The 23,432-nt window shown below is 45.9% G+C and overlaps 1 protein-coding gene across 1 annotated transcript; it reads left to right on the top strand.

Annotated features, from left to right (window-relative positions):
- The first annotated feature begins 4,569 nt into the window (after positions 1-4,569).
- On the top strand, positions 4,570-17,214 carry BCL2L10 (BCL2 like 10). Its single transcript, XM_058156686.1, has 2 exons — positions 4,570-5,098; positions 15,966-17,214. The coding sequence occupies exons 1-2, from the start codon at positions 4,688-4,690 to the stop codon at positions 16,095-16,097; spliced, it is 543 nt and encodes a 180-aa protein (XP_058012669.1). The 5' UTR covers positions 4,570-4,687; the 3' UTR covers positions 16,098-17,214.
- Positions 17,215-23,432: the final 6,218 nt, after the last annotated feature.

The raw sequence follows: 23,432 nt of genomic DNA, 5'->3' as shown, positions 1-23,432 counted from the left end.
AACTGAAAAAACAAAGGAGGAAAAACTGCGCAATTTTTCACATCTTTCCATCCCAGCATCTGGCGCCCTTCAAAGCGAGATGAAAGTTAAGGCATTTTATTATAAATCATCATTTATTGTAAATTATAAATGGGTGTTTGAAACCAGCTTTTCCAATTCTCTCCCCCTTCTGCTGTCCCTTTTTTCTAACCCAGCAATTTATTTCAATACTGCAATGCAAGGAACAGCTTCGGCTTTTATTAAAGATGTTGACATCGCTGATGAAAACTTGCATGGTGGGGGGGTTTGGGGGGAGGAGGATCCATCTACGGAGAGTTACGATCGAAGAAAGAAGGAAAAAACCCAGTAGCCATCCTGAAAACGCTGACTTTGGAAAAAGATGCCGGAAGGGGGTTAAAAATTAAAAAAAAAAAATCGGCTAGCTTTCCAAATCTTTTCATTTCTTTCAAAGGCTTCCAAACCCACCTCTGAAATCTAAAACCTTCCAAAACATTGTACAAATATGGTAATATATATATATTTTTTAAAAAAAGCAGAAAATGAAATTGTTGCATGAAAAAAAAAGAAAGAAAGAAAGCCGTTCAAATATCATAAACTGGAAGATCATACCAAATGGCTAGTCCATATTTTCTTTCCGAATAGATTGCTTGATGTGCAATGAAATTAGGATTTCTAAATAAAAGAAAAGAAAAAAAAAACCTTGGAAATATTATGCATATAGTTTCAGTAGCAATGCAGTTGTTTGAATGACAAAACAACCAGCACATGAAAACCTTCAAAAGTAGATAGTATGGTGTGTGCAAGAGACATTTAAGTGCTTTATGTCTACTGTGTGTCCCCAAAAATAAGACCCTGTCTTATTTTTTGAACCCTGATATAAGTGCTTGGCCTTATTTTCGGGGAGATCTTATTATTTTGGGGCGCATGGAGCAAGACGGGGCTCCTCTTGCCATCTTACCTGATTTCCAGCTGTCTCCCTAACCCTAACCAGAGGAAATGGCGGGAACCAGCTGCGCATGCAGTTAAGTATTTTTTGGGAAGGGCTTATTTTCAGGAAAACACGGTATATTTATCTGTCCTGGATTTATTATGAACTGAACCGTAGTTTAATATTTCTGATATATCAGTAGGGGAGCCTTATAAACTGCCATAACAATTGAGAATTTGAGTGCTGTAATCCTAAAACACACTGGAAAAGTTGAAAAAAAAACCCTGAATAATCCAAGGAAGCCAAAGCTTGTGTGTTTAAAAAAATGGTGTAGTTAACTCTTGACTTTGGAGGCACTCTCTGACTAATCCCAAACTTCCTTAGCCATACATTAAATAAATTCAGCTCCCTGGATTAATATCTGTGTAGCTAAATAGGCTTTCAATCAAACAATTAAATATTACGGCTATACGCTAGCAGAAGTAGGGATTCCATTAACCTCCTCAGGGACTGAAGTTAATGTTTGCACAACCTGTTGGGCCCACTGTGGTCTCTGTTCATCTAAAGATTATGTCAAAACAGTCCTAGCACGGCTTGAAATAATGGCAGAATTGTCACATCTCTGGGGAAATGGTCTTGTTTGTGCAATCCATGTCATTTGATTCCTATATTAACCCATGTTCCGGTTTTCCAGAATGCATTGGCCTACCTTATCAAGAGCAGCAAGAACTTGTCAACATGCCAAGCCGCTAAATGGACATGCGCACGTATGTTAAGCAAGGGATGTGCAGGGGAAGAGAACAAGTCACTATGTGTCTCAGCATGCAAATGTTTGTGCCATGCCACGGCACCACGTGCCGTTTTGACATCATCGTGGCTTGCTACGCAACCAAGATTAAAACTAGGGAGCTGTGGTGCTCTCCGATCTGAGTTTGTTTTCTTGCAGAGGTTTCAATTATTCAAACTAGGTAACATCTGCATTGATGTTATTCCCCAGTTGGGTAGTGAAACGTTCCCAAGAAAGCAACAAGGTTGACTCAGCCTTCCATCCTTTATAAGGTAGGTAAAGTGAGGACCCAGATTGTTGGGGGGGCAATAAGTTGACTTTGTATATAAATATACAAATAGGATGAGACTATTGCCTTACACAATGTAAGCCGCCCTGAGTCTTCGGAGAAGGGCGGGATATAAATTCAAATTAAAAAAACAAACAAACCAAGCTCTGAGAGCACCAAGGACTCTGAGCTACAAATATTCTCCTTTAAGGTTAAAATTAACCTAATGTAGTATGTTACAAGTCTGGGCTTACTAAGTAACTGGGTTTACTGAACTATGGATGACAAATTAAAGATTGTTTTGGTGTGGTGTGTGTAACAAACCAGCTATCTTTGGTTTAGTTTACTTCGCTGCAGTCCTAGGCCATATTTAGGAAAGCAGAACAATTGGTGGTGACAGACTGTGGTACAAAAATTATAAAGCTAAAAAGTTTTAGGGTTTTTCCAGGTAAGGTTTATGGTAATGGGATATCTAGGCTGCTATTTCTTATTTTCTGTCTTTCTGTCATCCCCTGTAGCTGGGGGGGGGGCAATTGAACTGACAGCAGTGTGCTTTAGCAACAACCAACAAAGCAACGGAGTTTCCCCTTCTTCTAGCTGGCAATTCCCCTAGAAGTAAAACTACCTGTATTGATTTATTGGTTAGTTTTTCATAACCTTTTGATCAACAGATTTTTTTCTCTTTATTTGGGAAAACACCGCCCCCCCATGCGAATATAGCAAAATAAAAAGATAACACAAACACACACACACCCAATAAAACCTAAATTGAATAAGGAAGACCTCAAATGTGGACTTATCTCCAAGAAGATCAGAAAAACTCCGGCTTGAACTCCTGCAGAGATACAGCTTATTTGGTTTGAGCCAATTCTGTGGTGTGAATTCAAGTCATTAGTGAAGTGTGAATGCTATCAATAGTGGCTTACACACACACACAAAATCACAGTTAAAACAGTTTATGGATCAGATATTCCAGCAAGTTTCAGGAGATCAAGGAATATCTGAAGGATCTAGAAACGAAACTTTTTTAAGAGGAATGGCTAAAATAATTACTCAGGGTGTTTATTCTGCAAAATGAAAAGAGCGAGGAGAGCTATCATGGTAGCCTTCAGATATCACAGGTTGCCACATACAAGTTGACCTCCTCAGTTGAACCAATGGATAAGCCCAAGAAGTAGACTTAGATGGACCCTTGACCAATGCAGTTTAGTATGGCCTCAAGAAGAAAGTTCTAATTATCCCAGCCAACAGCCAGTGGAACAGCCTGCCACATGAACTTATCTTGGGTGGATCTCTGAGCAGAAGGTTGGACTCAATGACCCATAAGAAACCCCAATGGGCTTTTGTGATAAAACTCACCCCTTACACAGGATCCTCCTTATGCAAAACAACAAAAAACAAAACAACCCTATCCTCCGCAGTCTATCCAAGCAAATTTAGCAAGGCTGTCCCGGATGGCTCAGGAATCCGGCTTTAACCGCAACCAGGGTTTCCCCGATTCCCCGACTTCTCACTGCACCAAGATCCCACCCCCCCAAATGCGGACTGCAGCTCACGTTTTCCTTCAACTCCCAATCCAGGCTTCCCCCCCTCCACCCTTCGCGGGCTGCAATCCCTCCCTCCACCCAGCCCAAATGCCGCAACTGAGGCAGAGCAGGGTTTCCAAAGGGGGGGTGGGAGAGAAAAGAAAAAAGAACACCCTCCACCCCATGATTTCCTGCTCAAATAAACCCAGTCCCCCCACCCCCCAAAAAAATAAAAAAAAAATAAAATAAAACCCACCGGGTACAAACAAAACCCACCCTACCTCCAGTTTGAAACCAAATCGCCCTATACCCATTTAATGCACACCCCTATCATGCAGGTGATGTCTAAAAAAGAAAAAAAAACTTGGCATTTTAAAACTTAACCCCCACCCCCACCCCCCAGAAATCCAGACAGGAAAAAGAAAAAAGAAAGCGATCTGGCTTGCAAAAAAAGAAAAAAAGAAAAGATCTGGCTTGCAAAAAGAGAGAGAGAGAGAGAAAAGAAAAAGATCTGGCTTGCAAAAAAAAAAGGAAAAAGGAAAGAGATGTGGCTTGCAAAAAGAAAAAAAAGAGATCTGGCTTGCAGAAAAAAAGAAAGAGATGTGGCTTGCAAAAAACGAAAGAAAGAAAGAAAGTAAAGAAATCCGGCTTGCAAAAAAAAAAAAAAAGAGAGAGAGGAAAAAAAGAAAGAGATGTGGCTTGCAAAAAAAGAAAGAAAGAGACGTAGCTTGCAAAAAAGAAAGGAAGAAAGAAAAAAAGAGCGATCTGGCTGGCCAAAAAAAAAAACCCGCAGCGCAACCCGGCTGCAGAGCGAACGCGCGTGAGAACGCAGACAAGCGCGTGGGCTGCTCCCCTTTCCCCGACCCCCACATCCCAGCTTTCCGGGGCGGCCCTTCCAACAGCCGCGTGCCCCCGGCACCCCTCCCCAATTTCCCCGTCTCTCCCTCCCTCCGCCCCGCTGCAGTTCCCCCCTCCTCCGGCGAGAGGCGGCGAGGTACTGCGGCTCCGAGCCGGGGAGGCGGAGCCGCCGAAGCCGGCCGACACGTGGGCAAACGGGGGGCGGAGGCGGCTTCTTAGGCAGCGGCAGGCGCCGGTACTGGGCCTTGTTGGTCGCCGCCGCTGCCGCCGCCGCCTCTCTCCCTCCGCCCCGAAAAAAAGCCGGGCAGGACGAGGCGACCATGCCGGGCCCGCTGCGGGAAGAGACGGCGCAGCTGCTGGCCGACTACCTGCAGCACCGGCTGGGGGCCGCGGCGTTGCCTCCTCCGAGCCGCACGGCCGAGACGCTCCGGCGGGTGGCCGACGAGCTGGAGAGCCGCGAGCGCCTTTTCTTCCGCAACGCTTGCAGCGCCGCCGCTTTGCCCGAACCGAGCGAGGAGGCGGCGGCTTTGCTGGGTCGGGTAGCCACGCAGATGGAAGCCGAAGGCGGCCTGAATTGGGGCCGGGTGGTGGCGCTGGTCGTGTTCGCCGGCAACCTGGCGGCGGCGCTGGCCGAACGGGGGGCTCCGGATCACAGCGGCGCCCTGGTCGAGGCGCTGGCCGCCTACCTGGCCGAGGAACGGCGCGACTGGCTGGAGGCGCACGGCGGCTGGGTAAGCAAGCGCCCTTCTCCCGGCCGAGCCTTGCCTGCCTGCCTGCCTGCCTCTCGTCTCCGGCCGGAGCTCTCCCACCGGTTGCGGCTCCTGCGGTCTCCACCCCCCCCCATCCCTCACTTCTGCAGCCCTCCCCTTGAGCCGCAAAAGCAGCGCCGACCTCCGACGCCTCTTGCCAGCTTCTCTGCCTGCAGCCCCGTTTCCCGGCTTTTTCTTTCTTTCTTTCTTTCTTTTTTTTTATGTGTGTGCAGGCGGTGGGGGGACCCCCTCCCCCCTCGGTGCCTTTTCCCTCCCCCCTTTGCCGCCCCTTCCTCCTCCTCCTCCTCCTGCAGCCCCCTCCCCGAGTCTGGCTGCAGCGCCGCGGCGCTTACAGGCTTGACCTTGGCGCAGAAGAAGGCTTTTCGCCGGCTGGTTAAGGATGCGCGCTCGGGCGGGCGCCGGACGCTGAGGCTTCCTCCCTTCCCTCCCCCCCCCCCACGGACTCTGTGCTGAGCTGGCGCCCCCTCCTTTCTCCCCCCACCCCCAAAACAGCCCCGATGCGGAGCCCGAAGGGGCCAGAATTGCAGAGGGAAGAAAGCTGGGAGGGCGCGAGGGGAGGGTTGACTGACGGCTGGGCGCAGCGCAGAGGCCCCGGCTGAGAAAAAAAAAAATTTTTTTTTCTTCCCATATAAGGGAAGCAACGGCAGGCAAACCGTGAGAAGTTGCCTTAGAAAGCGCTTTTCTTGGAATCTGGGATCGGCCTCCCCTCCCTCCCTTCCCTCCCTCCTTCCCTCCGTCTCTCGCCTTCCTTCCTTCCCTCCTTCCTTCCCTCCAAGATAGCTCGCTCTCCCCCCCCCTTTTTTTTCCTCCTTCCCTGCTTGCTTTTTTCAATTTTTTTTTTGCTACGGGCGGCCGCTTTGAGCCGCATTATTGATGCGGTGCACATAACGCTGCAAAAGTGAGCTTTGCCTTCAGGTTGGAGGCTGGGCTGGGGGAGGTTGTGGGGAGGGGGGGGCTGCTTTCTGGGACGAGCTGTGCCCCGCAGGCTGGCAGCTGATGGAGCTTTGAGACACCCCCCACCCACCCATCCAACCCCCCCCCCGTCTGCCCTTGAAGCAGCCTGTGCCAAGGAAACCTGCATAAGGGGGGAAGGGGCTTCTAAGGAAGGGGCCCTGAAAAAGCCTGCAGAGTTGCCCCCCCTCCCCCCCCCCATTGCTCAGGTTGCACACACACACACACACACCCTTTAGAACCAATTTCTAAAATCATTCCTCAAAAGCGCACCTAAGAATGTGGCATTGGGTTAAGGTTTCTTTTTCTCTTGAGGGGTGGGGTGGGGTGGGTTTCCTTCATCTTCAGGAAACCCCGTGGACACCCCCCTCCCCCAAAGCACACCCTAAGCTTTCCTGCACAATTTTTGCGCTACTCTCTGGTGTGGCTTTCCCTCCCGTATTGTGTAAGTCATGTGATTGGTTTGCATCTGGCTTTCGGGTGCATTCCAGCTTAACGGTCTTAACGGTCGCTCTTGGTCTGATGTGCTGCTGGGAAGCAGCCGGCCAAAAGACCTGGTTAGATCCGAGTTAAAGGAAACCTGGCTTAATGCAAATGAAGTGAACCTCGCCTCCTCTTGTTGCTTTTTCGCCTGGCGAACTCCGAAATCGGGACTAGCATGAAGGCAGGAAGCGTCTCGGGTCTGTCCAGGTAGAGGCCACACCTGGATAGATTCTTCCAAGTCTAGATTGCTTGCCAACAGACTCATACTTTGTCCAGCATTTCAAAATATTTACTTAACAGGAGGAATAGGTAGGCTTCCTGTGAATTTCAGTTCACAGCCAGGTAATAAGACATCTGTTTAGTTTTATGCTAGTCCACCCTGACTGGGGGGAAAAAAACAGATGGTATCCTTCACACTGGGATCCTTGAGATTAGACTCCTATATCTTATGAACCAAGTATAGGTACTCCTGGGTTCAACAACAGTTCGTTTAGTGACCGTTCAAAGTTAACAGCATCACTGGGGAAAAAAAAGACGGCCATTTTTCACACTTAATGGCCTTCGTTAAGATTCCCCGTGGCCGTGTCATTTACATTCGGGTGCCTTGAAAACTGTCTCACTTTTATGACAGCTGCAGCGTCCCAGAATCCCCTTTTGAGACCTTCTGACAAGCACAGTCAATGGGGAGACCGGATTCACTTAACAGTGGTGCGACTGATTTAATGACGGCCACGATCCTCTTAACAAACGTGGCAAGAAAAGTCATAAAATGGGGGCAAAAGCTATCACTGAACAACATACAATTTGGGCTCAATTGCAGTCGTAAGTTGAGGACTGCCTGTCGGGATGAACCATGGTTTGCAAAAATAAGAGGCGGGGGGGGGATAAAAGCCTCATACCCCTGGCTGGATATGCACATGTATTACGGCAAAACTGCAAAACTACACAAGGCACTTTATGACTTTAGCACAATGCGTGAATTGGAGGCAGTGCATAGTTAAAATAGAAGGAAGGTGGGTATAATCCCAGAGTTTGGTAGCACGTACCATGGCAACTGTGGGTGTGTGTGCGTTTCTGCATCAGATGATTGTAGCTGTCCTAGACCTGACCATTGAACCAAAGAGCAGTTTCCTTTGCTCAAAGACAAGCTCATATATAACCGACACCGGTGGAAAGAATTCTCCTTGAACCTGGAGACCGAAAATGCAGCTTAGATCCTTTACCTAGTTTTTGCATTGGAATTGACTTTTTTTTTTTTAAACCTAACCTACATGGCATCTGGAAGTCCCGAGTTCTAGCAAGTGGATTCTTTTTCTAATGGTACTGACAGAAATATAGTTGTTGGTTTTGTTGTTGCTGTTGTTTTTGCCCCGAACGTTGGAGGAATGAAAGCTCGGTGGTTCTTTTTGCGTTTATGGAGAAGAAAGGGTTCCCCTAAGATTTCCAGAGGTTTCTCAGCCAAAATTTTGGGAACAGGGAAACGTTCATGAGGACCTTCAGCGATGGTTACAGGTCTTTGCTTTCAGCCTTCCGTGATGGTCTGGTCCATCTTCTGGACCAGTTCAAGTTTCAGAGATTGTGAAAATGCAGTAAAATGCAGTAAAAATGGAGAGCAAGAAGGGAGTAGTAGAAATGATGATCTTACTTAGAAAAACGTGGCTGGATCAAAAGGATGGTGGCATTTGTATCCTCTTAGGATCTATCTTCTTGTGTAAAGCAGGGGTATCTCCAAAGCCTTAGGATTGCAGTTATGTTTCCGATATAGTCTTATTTTTTGAGGGGTCCTTGGTGTTCTCTGAGCTTGGTGGTTTTCTTGCAGATGTTTCATGACCCAATTAGGTAACATCATCAGTGCTAGAAGGGAGTGGATTAGTTTGTGCTAACCCTTCTAGCACTGCTCCTCTGGGCCTCTGTGGCTCAGACTGCTAAGACAGTCTGTTATTAACACAGCTGCCTGCAATTACTGCAGGTTCTAGTCCCACCAGGCCCAAGGTTGACTCAGCCTTCCATCCTTTATAAGGTAGGTAAAATGAGGACCCAGATTGTTGGGGGCAATAAGTTGACTTTGTATATAAATATACAAATAGGATGAAGACTATTGCTAACATAGTGTAAGCCGCCCTGAGTCTTCGGAGAAGGGCGGGATATAAATGCAAAAAAAAACAAAAAACCTGCTGATGTTACCTAATTGGGTCATGAAACATCTGCAAGAAAACCACCAAGCTCAGAGAGCACCAAGAACCTCTCCGAAAGTAGTTTATTTTGGAAACACAACTCCAATTGTTTCAATCCTACAAATATTCTCCCTTATAGATTTTTATTTATTTTTATTTTTATTTATTAGATTTTTATACCGCCCTTCTCCCGAAGGACTCAGGGCGGTGTACAGCCAATAGATAGTCTACTTTTTCTCCAAGAGGTAGACATAAAGAGATGTTTTGTTATGAAACAGTTCTCTGAAATAGACTAGTAGGCTGATTGAGACTGACCCAAAGTTTCCAAGATAAACACATGATGATGATAGTGCACGCCTTGGAGATGAAAGAAGAAGTGGGGTACTTCCAAGTCAACATCTAGCGTCATTGAGCTCCACCTCCCATTAGCTAATGTCTGCTTGGCTGCTGCTTTCAGGTGGTGGAATTCCATGAACCTCTATAGAGTAGTGGGCTTTCCATTTCAGATATGGGACTGTGGTGGCAGTGGCCATGAACTTAGATGTTTGGAAAGAGGTTGGTCAAGGGCATGGAAAAGACTGTCTTTGGCTACTAGTTGCAACTATACGTGAAGTCCAGGCTCAGAGGAGAGAATATACGAGTCCCAGCTAATGAGGAACAAGAGGCTGAAGGTTCATACCAGTTCTGCTTCTGAGCTCCCTCAAGATCGTGGTTGGCCAACATGGGAGGCCAGTTCCTTCAATCCAATCCAGTAGAGTTTGATTTGAGTTTCTGCTGGTCAGAAACGTTCTCGTGAACTTCCCATGAACCTTGCAGAGCCTGTCAGGTTCAACCAAGGAGGTGTCTTTATGTCATCTGTAAGGTTTAGAATACATTTATTCTTAGTAAACTGAGGCAAACGGGAATCGCAGGTCATTCTGGTAGGTTTTCATGACTTACCCAGTGAAATTTTGGCTTTCTATCTTATGGGTGGCAAAGATTGGGTAGTTGTCTTGCCAAATATCTCAATCAAAACTGATCCAAGAACTAGAGTGCAGAAACTCTTCTAAACAATGAGTTTCCCTAGCCTAATAATGTCTTTCCATCGGTTAGCTTCACACGCCAAGCCATGGTTTATTGACTAAGCCACGATTCAGCCTGAACAAAGCTACAGAACCCGCTGGCCAGCGGAGGGGCTCAATTCACACGGTCCACAACCCAACCTTAAGATGGTTGTGGTTTAATGGCAGGCTTAGAACCCAGTTCCTGATATTCTGACTGTGGCTGATTCAAGAAAGCCTCTTAGACACTCAAGGGCAATTCCAGGAACCTGGTTGTTCTTGCAAATTAATTGGACTTTCCCATCCACCTACTTGAAATAGACTACTGCCAACAAAAGCCTTTGTTTTGTCTCCGATATAATCAGAACTAGGGAAAAATTTTTGCATTCTTAAGTGCTTGGCACTTGTCCAGCCCTTGCCTGATAGCTTGTGAAGTCTAGCCCATTTCTATATCCTTTCTTGATAAGAAGATTGTTGCAGTGTAGCTAGGAACCCCTTGAGATACTCAGTAACCCGGTTGCTGGATAGCTGCCAGCAAAATAGCCCTTGCATTTATTTTATTATTTATTTATTTTTTAATTGAATGGGTGGATCAGCCCATCCCAACCTGTTGGCCAGGCTGGCTAGGAAAGTTGCAGAGTTGGTAGTAGAACACACCTACCTGCAGGCCAACTCAGATGAGGAAAGTTATTGCTAATAGCAGAAGAAACTTGTCCTTGGCTAATCTTTTAGGTCAGCCGCAACAAAAAGATAACTCCTTTTTTTCCCCCCTTGCATCTGGCCCAGCTGAAGGTTATAGAAACTTCCCTCTGTGTATATTACCAGCTCGTTCTCTTCCCCAGCTACTCCCCAGTGTAGGATTTCTTGTAGCTCTGCAAAATCCAACCCCAACTATTGTTGAGTGGGTGCGGGTGTAAAACCTTTGCCAGGAATGTGAATAATCAACTTCAAAGCAACTATTTCTCACACAGTACTACGGGGAAAGAATACATAGAAACCTTCATTCAGTTCTCGGTTTTCAAACGGGGCGGGGGGGGGGGGGCAGGAGAGAGAAAGTAAGTCTATTCAAAGGCACCTCTTCTGTGGGCAGTTGTTTCTCTCTTCTCCCTCCCCTTCCCTAGACCTTTGCGATCATGTTCTGCATTTAACTGGTGCCCACAGGCTGCATCAAAGGTTTAAACTGGACAAAAGTGCATTTTTCTAACCCATGAAAGGGGAAATCGGAAGCTTGCTCCACAGGTAGGCCCAAAGATCGTCTTGTGAAGGCTAGCTATAAAGTTGCTGGCCGTAAGATATTTTTTTTTCTCCCACCTACATAATCTGAGCATGAGAACATGTGTGTGAACTTGAGTGTGAATCACATGCCTGGCTACAGATGTCTGGAAAAGCCCAGCATTCTTTTCAAGGTTGGGACATTTGCCTCGTGTGACTTCTGCACGGGATGGGGCATGTGCTGGAGTTTTACTGCAAGGAAATCAGTAATAAATTATTTTCAGAGGTTTTAACTCCTCCAGGGTGTTTGAATTCTGCCAGCCACATTTAAAGGGCTGCTTTTCCCAGGAGTTGATAATAGGGATTCTGCTGTAGAATAGAATATTGTATATTGTATTGTAGAATAGAAAAGAATATTGTAGAATAGAAGGGACGTGGTGGCTAAGACGCTGAGCTTGTCGATCGAAAGGTCGCAGTTCAGCGGTTCAAATCCCTAGGGCCGCGTAACGGGGTGAGCTCCCTTTACTTGTCCCAGCTTCTGCCAACCTATTCGAAAGCATATCAAAAATGCAAGTAGAAAAATAGGGATCACTTTGGTGGGAAGGGAACAGCGTTCCGTGCTCCTTTGGCGTTGAGTCATGCTGGGCACATGACCACGGAGACGTCTTCGGACAGCGCTGGCTCTTAGGCTTTGAAACAGAGATGAGCACCACTCCCTAAATTGTCAGAAACGACTAGCACATATGTGTGAGGGGAACCTTTACCTTTATTGTAGAACACTGGTGTCTCCATTCCAAAAAAGGGGAACATTTTACTGGCGAGAGACGAAACAACAATTTGTGATACTGGTTTCTAGGGAAGATTGTGTGTGTTTCCTGTTTTGTGCCTTACGTGAAGGTGGACATCTTCATCCAGGTTGAGAGAGGAGAGTAACGCACGAGATCAGGAGCTTGGAAGGAAACAACTTGAAAGGAATGAAGGTGTGGAAGGTGTGGAAGATGTTTAGCTTGGTGAAGAAAAACTTGTCAGGAGACACAAGAGCTGGTTTCAAAGATGAGAAGGATTACCATGTAGATAGATCAGGGGTAACCAACCTTGGAAACTGTAAGACTTGTGGGCTTCAACTCCCAATGCTGGCTGGGGAATTCTAGGAGTTGGTCCACATGTCTTAAAGTTGTCAAGATTGGTCATCGCGATTTAGAAGAGGAGGCAGATATTCCAGAAGACAGGTGGAAAAAGGGGAGTTGAAATGACTAGAAAGTAAGTTTTGGTTGGACAAAGGAGAACATCCCAATAGATTCATGGGTGACCAAGACTTTACCTTGGAGATGCTGAATCTGCTTTGGACATCCCTGATCAAGAAGATGAGGCAGACAATTCCAGAAGGCAGGTGGAAAAGAAGGAATTTAAATGGCAAGGAAGTTTTGATGGAATGTAGGAGAACATTGTACTAGGGGAAAAGGTTTACGAATGAGCCAGGCTATCTTAGACATGGTGAATCTTTGCTACTGAAGGTTGAAGAGAGGATGGATGGCTATCTCCTGAGATTGCTACGATGGTGGATTTTTGCACTAGGGTTAGATGTTTTCCAAGAATCTTCCTCTTTGTCAGGTTCTAATCTTCCCAAGAAGTGTGTGGGCTGTGGATTACATAAAATGCTCAACCATTGTATGGAATATGATTACCAGGCATGTAACTTTTTCATCTCCTGCAACACGGAAAAGAACTATTTGGTGATAAGCTTGGCAGGTCTCTGGAGGCCACTTTGCAACCCTGAGCTTCAGCTTGGACACCTTTGTCTTAGATCCACCTTCCCCATCTTAGACGCCTGCCGGAAGGTGTAGATACTGTGACTAGGAATTCTGGGAATTGTAGTCCTCTGGTGCTTCGAACAGTGCCAGGTTGGAAAAAGTTTCCTCGAATAAGTGGTTTCCTTTGTGTTGGGGTCTGGAAGGAATAGATGGTGATAGAAGTCCAACTCCAGATAGTCCTCAATTTACAGCAGTTCATTGAGTGACCGTTGCTTTATGACGGTTGCAGAGTCGTAGGATCATGCAGTTCGCCTTCTGAGACCTTCTGACAAGCAAAGTCAATTGGGACACCACTTAAACGTCTATTTAAGTCATCCAGGTCACGGTTGCCCCAAAAGTGCTTTTTTCCCCAAGAGGCATCTGGACTTTCCTGGTTTTTCTTTTGAAGACATTTCTCTTCTCATCCGAGAGGCTTCTTTGGTTCTGACATTTGAATGGTTCTGGAGAGTTTTATTTTAGTCACAACTGAAGAAGCTTCTTGGATGAGAAGTGAAACGCCTTCAAAGAAAAACCAGAGAGCCTGGTTGCCTCTTGATTCCCTTAACTTTTAACAACTGCGGTGACTCACTCAACAGCTGTGGCAAGAAAGGCCTAAAATAGGGCAGAACTCACTCGTCTCGCTTAGCAACAGAAGTGTTGGGCTCAATTGTCGTAAACTGAGAATTACGTGTATATATACACACATGCGTAAGTGAGAGTGTGTGTCTTGTGTCTGCTTGCTTTTTTTTTGCTTCCATCCAGAGCTTGTATCCCAAATATTGGGGGCAAAACTCTCCAAGCCTTTTGGCCTTAAGGCAGGGGTCTCTCTCCAACCTTGGTCCCTTTAAGACTTGTGGACTTCAACTCCCAGAGTCCCTCAGCCAGCAAAGCTGAGGTCTAGAGCAGGGGTCTCCAACCTTGGTCCCTTTAAGACTTGTGGACTTCAACTCCCAGAGTCCCTCAGCCAGCAAAGCTGAGGTCTAGAGCAGGGGTCTCCAACCTTGGTCCCTTTAAGACTTGTGGACTTCAACTCCCAGAGTCCCTCAGCCAGCAAAGCTGAGGTCTAGAGCAGGGGTCTCCAACCTTGGTCCCTTTAAGACTTGTGGACTTCAACTCCCAGAGTCCCTCAGCCAGCAAAGCTGAGGTCTAGAGCAGGGGTCTCCAACCTTGGTCCCTTTAAGACTTGTGGACTTCAACTCCCAGAGTCCCTCAGCCAGCAAAGCTCCACCAAGGTTGGAGAGAGACCCCTGCCTTAAGGAATCCCTGCAAAGACGGATCATTCAGTGAAACTGATGGAAATAGACATTCTGTCTCCCTTAATTTCTTTTAGGGCCTCCATTTCCCTTCTCCACCGTAAACCTGCTCTCCTGTTTTAACTGCTCTTTCCATTAACACTTCCATCTTAGCAGAAACCCCAAGTGACAGCAACTGTAATAGCAAGATGGGGTTTTGGGACACACACACCCCTTTTTTAAAAAATTTTTAAGGGAAGAGGGAAAGAATACCCGTTCCATTCTCCACCTTCTTGATTTGGGGCATTGCCTATTTTTTTATTATTTTTTTAATTTTTATTTATTAATTTATTTTTTGCTTCCGGAATTCCTCCGGCACCTTTGCCCCAGTAGTTTCTGAATGGCAACTCTGGCCATTTTTTTTATTTTTTATTATTTATTTTTTTTTGGTTCTCCGGCTCAAAAGAGGGCGAGTTGGCAACGTCTGGAAGATGCCCACCTGAATGCTAATGATCCGGGAACGGCCCGGCTGCTGGCAAAATGCATCAGCTGACATCCAAGCCTCCCGTCTCTCTCTCTCTCTCTCTCTCTCTCTCCCCCCCCCTCCCCCCCGTTTGCCCAAAATTAAAAGTGGTAGAGAACAAAGTTCCGAAGAAATTAAGGGTAGGACCAATTTGCATAGACATCTGTCAGATAGGAGTTCAAACATGGCCATCTGGAGTCATATCCCTTGTCATTCTTGATTATTCTGAATAAAGAGGCGGCCCCCGCAGCTGCTGGTTCGTTTCTGGCACCCAAACAGGCTAGGAACGACACAAGCACACACACACACACACACACACACACACACACAACAATGATGCTCCGTTTTGTGTGAATGGGATGTCGTCTTCCTGAGTGGGGTTTGGGCAGCCGCGTTCTTAAAGCGAGCACAATAGCGCAGTCCTCGTGTGTGTTTGTGTGTGTGATTTTCCTGTAGCTGATGGTACAGCCATCCATCCTTGTCGGGAAGGTCTGTCCCGTGTTTTCTTGGCCAAAGATTTTTTTTTTAAAAAAATGCTTCTTCCTATTCAGCTACTTTAATGGGTGTTCCTTTATTTCTTTTTTTTTTTTTTTTTTTGGTACTTATTTCGGAAATGTCTTAAGGTAGCCAAGAGCTGACGTTGGAAGCATCTCTAATACCAGGGGTCGGCTTCAAACATTTTTAGCAAGGGGTTCTCTGCCCGATTGCTGGGGGGGACGTGGCCATGATGGGCATGGCCTACTCGGACTCCTGCATCATAGGGGGTGTGGTTTTGCCCTCCCCGAGCTCCGGAGGTTTTCTTCAAGCCTCTGGGAGGGTGAAAACAGCCTCCCCAGGCTCTGGAGGCTAGAAATGGGCCTGTTTTCCAGTAGGCCCCCTCCTGAACTTCTGGTAGACCCGTTTTTCACCCTCCCTGAGGCATCCAAAACGGGCCACTTGGGGACTCCTGGGATGGGCGGGGTGGGCTGGGCTGGGCCGCAGGAGTGGGATTTGAGGGTTCTCCGAACTGCACAGAATCATAGAGGTTCTCCCGAACCCCTGCGAACCCCCAGCAGCCCATCCCTGTCGAATACCATCAGCCGTGTTGGTTCCAGATCTACAGATTTGGGACCTCTTAATTTTTCTTTCTAATTGAACACTGGCATATTTCATTGTTGTTATGTCTTTTCCCACTGGGAAATAACGAAGGCTTAGCTTGCTTTTTCTCATCTGGTGTTGTCCGTGTCCACTGGACCAACTCTCGCCATACTTAGCTACCGTGAGGAGGTGGAATTCTGGGCACTGAAGCCCAGAACATTTGATGGGTTGCAAATTGTGGGTCTCTGCAAATGATCTGGCTTGCCCAGAAGCTCTTGAAGCTGACGGCGGTCAAACGTCAGATGAACCTGACTCACGAGGTTGTTTGCTGTCTCTTCTCTTCCAGGATGGCTTCTACCACTTCTTCAACAAGCACGGCTCGGATGCAGCTGACCAGAACAGCACCATCAGCAATGCAATTATGGCGGCGGCAGGATTCGGCCTAGCAGGATTGGCTTTTCTCTTGGTGGTGCGATAAGAACACACACAAACACACACACACATCCGCGGACTTAGACTGCAGGAAGATGGGATGGGTGGGCATGCTCCTTTCTTAATACTGCTAACGTCCCAGCGAAACGTCCATTCTATATTTCTATGACGGTCGAAGATAGAAGCCTATATATATATATATATAAATATATATTTTTAACTAGAGTTGGGGCAAAAAAATTAGTTGAGCACATCACCTCCCACCTCCCACTCCCCCAGCACGACCAATGCCTCTTTGCGTTCATCCTGAAAACTGGGCATCTTCTGGATCTTGGCGTTAGGGCTGCCGACACCTCGTCACCAGTTGTTCCGGGGGGAATCTGTGAAGCGTGCTGGGTGTTATTGCTACTTGTTCATGGTGGGTTTGTGATGGAACCAAGTGGAAGTGTTTCTTCCAAGTGTTTGCCTTTCTTCTTTGTGTGCGTGTGTATGGTGCGGTGGGGAGGGGAGGGGGAGGGGCCAGGGGGGGTTGTTGCCTTGTGAAATGTGAGCCAGTATTAATAAGAATCAAGAGCTTGTTCTTCTTGGGGTTGCAATGCAAACCATACCAAGGCCACTCAATAACATACAACTTGCAAGTTCCATGTTGCACAGAGCATTATAGCTTACGTGTTTTTGTTATAATGACATAACTCTTAAGTTACACTACAAGTATATGTCAAGAATGTTGATACCAAAACAGTCGGAAGCTGCAGAACCAGTTCTTAACTGAAGTTGTTTAACTATTAAAAGAAGAAGAAGAAGAAAAACCTTTTTAAAATTGGTATATTTGGAAGTCCATTGAAGGCTGGGATTTCTGTGGATTTCCTGTCAAATCCAGAAACTCCATATAACTTAATATATTTTTGAAGTATTTATCATTGTATAATACTGGTAGCTGGTTAACATCTATTTTTGTTAAATTCCATTTTTTTAAAAGAAAAGCTCTCCAGTTGCTTTCTTCGCTGTATCTGTCTTATAACTTGTTTAACAGTTCTAGTTTTTGGTAATTGATATACTGTGTATTGTACAAAAATAGTCTCGAGAAGTGTTCGGTGTCCTTTCCTTTAGCTTGTACAGTTTTAATATGTGAATAAACAACTGAATATTTTTATTTTAAACAAGTTCGTGAGCAGCCTTTATGTGGAATTTCTCCCTCTCTCTCTCTCTTCTCTCTCTCTCTCTCTCTCCCTCAAAGGCCCAACACGCAAGTAGCACAAACGTGCCTTCAGGAAAAAGCTGTTCTTGGTTTTTTTGTTTGTTTTTAATGCTTTTTTTCTTTGCTCGAGGGGTGATGAATGCTATCTCTTCCATGTTCCAGCAAAGCAGAAGGCAGGATTCCATCTTTGCGAATGCAAGAAAATTTTCCTTCAAACGTTTCACGTGCTTATGTCACAATGTACTTTCTCTCTCACAATGATTGGAAATCATTCCTTCCGAGGAAAGCCGTACAGCTGTGTGGCTGTGGTAGCGGTAGGTTCAGTGGTGAGTTGCTCCCGGTTCGACCCAGTTTGGGCGAACCGGTAGTGGCTGCGGCGGGAGGCTCTGCCCAGATGTCATCAAAAACGCTCTGCGTATGCACAGAAGTGCCGTGCGCTACCGATAGCGAACCAGTAGTGCCGGGATTTGAATCCCACTACTGGGTACGTTGTGATGGACACAACCTTCCAAACATTTTCCCGAGATGGAGAAAACAGAAGTTCGGCCTATTTTAATGAATCAAGTGCAGATTTGGCAATGGGGCATAATTCGTACCGAGGGGCCGTATAAATAGTGAAGTGATAGTGAATTAAAGATAGACAATTCGGATTCCTTTTGGTGTAGCTCTTCGCTTGGGAGAAGTGGTGAATGTGGTGAACACCATCTCTTTAAAGCAAAAACATAAAACAGCAGGACAGGTGTTGTATGTCTGCATTGGCTATACAGGTTATACACACAATGCGAAAGTCAAGGTATATCTAATTTTGTATTGACTTTCACTGTCTACAGAGGGTACAATCAAAAGTGAATAAGGAAGCAATTAAAGGAGCCAAGAATCTTTGAGCACTTTCGGTTTCTATTTTTATCCCTCTGTGAAGTCCCAGGTTGGGTTGGGTGTTTGTTTTTTTCTGTTTATAGTGAAAGAAATGCAAATTGAATGTTATTTGGCAACCTGAAGCAGTCGATTGGTGAATATCTCCATCTCTATCTCTACCTCTATCTATATAAAGGTAAAGGTTCCCCTCGCACGTATGTGCTAGTCATTCCCAACTCTAGGGGGCGGTGCTCATCTCAAAGCCAAAGAGCCAGCGCTGTCCGAAGATGTCTCCGTGGTCATGTGGCTGGCATGACACAACGAGAAAGGCGCATAGAACGCTGTTCCCTTCCCACCAAAGGTGGTCCCTATTTTTCTACTTGCATTTTTTACGTGCTTTCGAACTGCTAGGTTGGCAGAAGCTGGGGCAAGGAATGGGAGCTCACCCCGTTTAGGTGGCACTAGGGATTCGAACCGCTGAACTGCCAACCTTTCAATAGACAAGCTCAGCGTCTTAGCCACTGAGCCTCTGCATCCCTTCACAGATCTATCTATCTATCGAAGCACACATGTAACCCTTAAGATGAATGGAGTTTGCAGAGCAGTTTTGATAGGATAGATCTAGAACTGACTGTGTGTAGACCTGATAGGAAAGATCCTCTCTTACAGGTGGAAGCCACCCCATATTCAAAGAAAGTTTTCTGCTTTGGGGCCCCGTCTTTCAGGATTGTAGCCTGTATCAACACCCACTTCAGAGAGTTCCTGTGTTTAATCTAGCATGACCTTGTGATTATTTCTGAACAGCCAACTCCCATTGTAAACCTAGATAGGACAGGAATAAGGAACTCCACACCCTTCCCTCCCAGCATAACTTCTGTTGTGTTAGAACGATAGTATCATGTTGGGATGGGCAGTAGATTCGAGAGTAGGACAGACGAGGCTGGTTTTGTAGTAGAGGTCTCCAATGGGAGGGGGGGTTGGAAGCCAGTTGTGGGCACACTCACAATATGGCTTTCATATTGTGGCTTTCATGGTGGGCCTGGCCAGTCCAGCTTCGTGTTGTTAGTTGCAAAGTCATATCCAAGCCATCGCAACCACATGGACAATGTTGCTCCAGGCCTTCCTGCCCTCTACCATCCTCTGGAGTCCATTGAAGCTCACGCAGACTGCTTCAGTGACTCCATCCAGTCACCTCGTTCTCTGTCGTCCCCTTCTTCTTTTGCCCTCAATCTTTCCCAGCGTTAGGCTCTTCTCCAGGGAGTCCTTCCTTCTCATTAGGTGGCCAAAGGATTTGAGTTTCCTCTTCAGGATCTGGCCTTCTAAAGAGCAATCAGGGTTGATCTCCTCTGTGAATGACCGGTTGGATCGCTTTGCAGTCCATGGGACTCGCAGGAGTCTTCTCCAGCACTATAGTTCAAAGGCCTCAATTCTTTGGCGCTCAGCCTTTCTTATGGTCCAACTTTCACAGCCATACATTGCAACTGGGAAAACCATCGCCTTGACTATACACACTTTTGTTGGCAGGGTGATGTCTCTGCTTTTTAGTATGCTGTCTAGATTTGCCATGGCTTTCCTCCCCAGGAGCAAGCGTTTTGTAGCAGAAAGCAAAGTAGGACATTGAATCCTGAACTGAAGGACTGAAGAAGCTTCTTGAATGAGAAGCGAAACATCTTCAAGGAAAAGCAAAGTCCGGTTTCCTTTTGAAAAAACACCTTTGAGACAACCATGACCTGGATCAATGAGACAATCCATAGACATTGAATTCTCTACTATCTTTATGAGTTTCCCAAGAAAATACCAAATTATTTTGTTTTCTTGAGAGGCGGGGGCCCCCTTTCAAATAGAGCCCTCAATTATGGATATTTTCTTTCTTTTTATTTCCTAAAAAGGCCTGAAGGGTACAAGGAGGAGCCTGAGACCATTTCTTGGAAATAAAAGATCAGGCTGGAGGTTAGCACATTGCTTGGCAGTAACCCAGTTTCTCATTGGATTGATTTTTTTTAGTTAGAAACATCCTTTAAAAGAAATCTGGAATTGAACTTTGGGTCGTGTCAAGGATCAAATAGTTGAAGGGCATCTAGAGCTCAAGAAATGGAGCCATTTCTCATCACCCTGGTCTTTATCCAGGAGAAGACCCAAGAAAAGATGCCTTCTGTGGCGTTCCATGTACACATTTGGAGTTCTTTCTGCTGAAAATTTTCATTCTTTTTTCCCCCCAAGACGAAAAGTTTTGTCCTTTGCCTCAAAGGTTTTCAGCTGAAAAGTTAGTAGCAATTGAAAGTCACAAGTGGAAGACGCTCAAGTTGGAAGCCTATCTACCCAATTGAGGTGGAAGAGCTGCCTTGTGAGTAGCCCTAGTTAATTCATTTTGTATTGAATACCCACCTCTTACCATCCTAGGGAATTATGGATAAAGTCCCATCCACATATTTCGACCATCAATAGAGGCTTCATTCAATCAACGTGCCAGTCCTTGAAATGGTCCTTTGATTAATAATCAAAAATCAGCCCCTGGATTTCAACTGGAGCATGAGTTCTACATGGAATCGAGAATAGGAAACATGTGGACGCTACTTGAGCAGTATGGTGAAATGTAAAATTTGTTGCTACCGGTTCTGTGGACGTGGCTTGGTGTCATGTGACTGGGTGGGCATGGCCAACTTTTTTTTTTTTACTTTTTTAAAGCATTTATTTTACTACTAGTTCAGGCAAATAGGTAGTTAAAAAAAAAAGGTTCCGACGATCACAGCTGTGCCGTGCGATCATCGGAACCTTTATTTTTACTTTTTTAAAGCATTTTTTTTACTACCGGTTCACCTGAACTGGTAGTTTTTATCACTACTGGTTTGTCTGAACATGTAGCATTTCACCCTGGGTGGAAGGCATAATTCAACAGGTCACTTTCTTTCCATTTTTTTTTTAAATCTCAAGAACATTGTTGGCTTTGTCAAGCTTCCACCAAGAGCTTTAGGCAAATTTTTTATCCTCCCAAACCCACTGAAGTCAGAAATAATCGCTTCCTCCTTATATCTTGCTTAGCCAAAAGACAAAGTTGCTTGTTCTGGGCTGAGCATGTCATTTGAACCCAGCCTTTAAAGAACTGCTATATATATATATTTACATATCATGGTTTATGGCTTAACACGTTCTACGAATCTGACTTACTTGGGTTACTTCAATAAATTATGCCTAACAAGGGATGACAAAGGATGCTGTGTCAATACAGTTGATGAATTTTCCTAGTTCCAACTAGAGGAATGTCTTGCTTTCATGCAGGGCTTGTAAACACTTATTGTTCTGCCATGTTCCCCTTTCCTCATTAGTTAAAAAGGGCAACATTTCCTGCTTGTAAAACTTCCTGCTCCTTATTTTCACCAACGGCTTGAGAAATCTAATAGTGTTTCAACAGCTGAGTCCAGGCCTATCCCTCAAATGAATAGATAATCTGAGTTGTGCACCTGACTGAGCCCTAAACCATGGTTTACAAACCACTATGTCTATGTTCTTGCTTGCTTGCTCCTGGGGAGGAGAGCATATTAAAAAGCAGAGACATCACCCTGCCAACAAGGGTGCGTATAGTCAAGGCGATGGTTTTCCCAGTTGCAATGGGATGGCTGTGAAAGTTGGACCATAAGAAAGGCTGAGTGCCAAAGAATGGAGGCCTTTGAACTCTGGTGCTGGAGAAGACTCCTGCGAGTCCCTTGCACTGCAAGGCGATCCAACCGGTCAGTCCTAGAGATCGACCCTGACTGCTCTTTAGAAGGCCAGATCCTGAAGATGAAACTGAAATACTTTGGCCACCTAATAAGAAGGAAGGACTTACTGGAGAAGAGCCTAATGCTGGGAACGATGGAGGGCCAAAGAAGAAGGGGACGACAGAGAAGGAGGTGGGTGGATGGAGTCACTGAAGCAGACGGCATGAGCTTCACGGCATGAGCTTCAATGGACTCCAGAGGATGGTAGAGGACAGGAAGGCCTGGAGGAACGTTGTCCATGGGATTGCGATGGGTCGGACACGACTTCGCAACCAACAACAACAAATGTCTTGTGTTCCCATAAGTTTCTTAGCTAAGATGGAGCCAGCCAAGGTCCAGTGTGAGAGTTCCAGATGATTAAGAGAAGACTTAAAACGTTGCTTCTCCAGGACTCCACACTGCTGCATTCTCAACCATCCACTTTCTGAAGCATCTGGACAACGCTTTGTTTTGCCAGTGCATTTTTGTGGAAGGAATTGGTTAAACGGTGTGGTTTGGGTAGGTCAAAAGACAACGTGAAACAAGAAACTCAGCAGGAGCACTCAACCATCTGCTGAGCATTTGATCTGCCCTGTCCCGTGTGGCATCCCATAATCACCAGTGCCCCTATTGTTGCTTTGTGCATTGAGACCCTTTGAACTCGCCCAGCCACTGGATTGCCTTGCGAGGTTTTCATTCATGTTGGGAAAGTAAAAGAGCTCTTAACATCCCCCAAAGCTAGCAGCAGCTGAGACGGTGTCTCTTTCTCCGTCCTTCTGTTTCTCAGCTGTCAGTTAGTGAAATGTAATCGTGGTTGAAAAATCCATCTGAGCTTCAGAAAAAAGGTAGAGACTTGATCGTTATTTCAGTTTTCTAATGAATACAACAGCTGCCCAAGGGCTGTCCTGAAGGATTCCAGCTGGCGTCTAGGACAGGGGTCTCCAACCTTGGTCCCTTTAAGACTTGTGGACTTCAACTCCCAGAGCTTTGCTGGCTGAGGGACTCTGGGAGTTGAAGTCCACAAGTCTTAAAGGGATCAAGGTTGGAGACCCCTGGTCTAGGACAAGGCTTCATTCTGCTGAGCCGGGTCCACTGGAGGCATCTAATCTGATATGGGGAGCCTCTGTGTTTGTAGGAGATCTCTTTGAACGGAGGGGACCTTGGTGTTCTCTGAGCTTGGTGGTTTGATTCATCTTGGTGCTCCAATTGATCTCTTCAAATCTCCTTAATTGAAGAGGGATCCCTGCTACCATCATCTCTTCAACACAACAAATGGACTCCTAGCTCCTACTTATTAGTGGTGGTGATGGTTGTTTTTTTAAACACTCCAAACTTGGTGTGACTGCTAAGTCAGTGAACCTTGGCTTTCTAAACCATGGTGGTTGAGTTCATGCAACATGTTAAGCCAATGCCAGAATTAAGGCCTAGCATGATGTAGTATCCAAAGAAGGTGGGAAGGGAGGATAAGCAGCTTTGGGAAAATAGACAAAATAGGAATGGGGAGAAAAATGGAAGGAGAAACATCCTGGTTCAAGTCAGCCTTCCAGGAGAACCTTTTGAAGATGAAACCTGCTCTGTGGAAAGGTAGTTCCCA

Source organism: Ahaetulla prasina, chromosome 13 (genome assembly GCF_028640845.1).
Source record: "Ahaetulla prasina isolate Xishuangbanna chromosome 13, ASM2864084v1, whole genome shotgun sequence".
Lineage (NCBI taxonomy): Eukaryota > Metazoa > Chordata > Lepidosauria > Squamata > Colubridae > Ahaetulla > Ahaetulla prasina.
The sequence above is the reverse complement of the archived record's forward strand: the minus strand, read 5'-3'. Positions and strand labels throughout refer to the sequence as shown.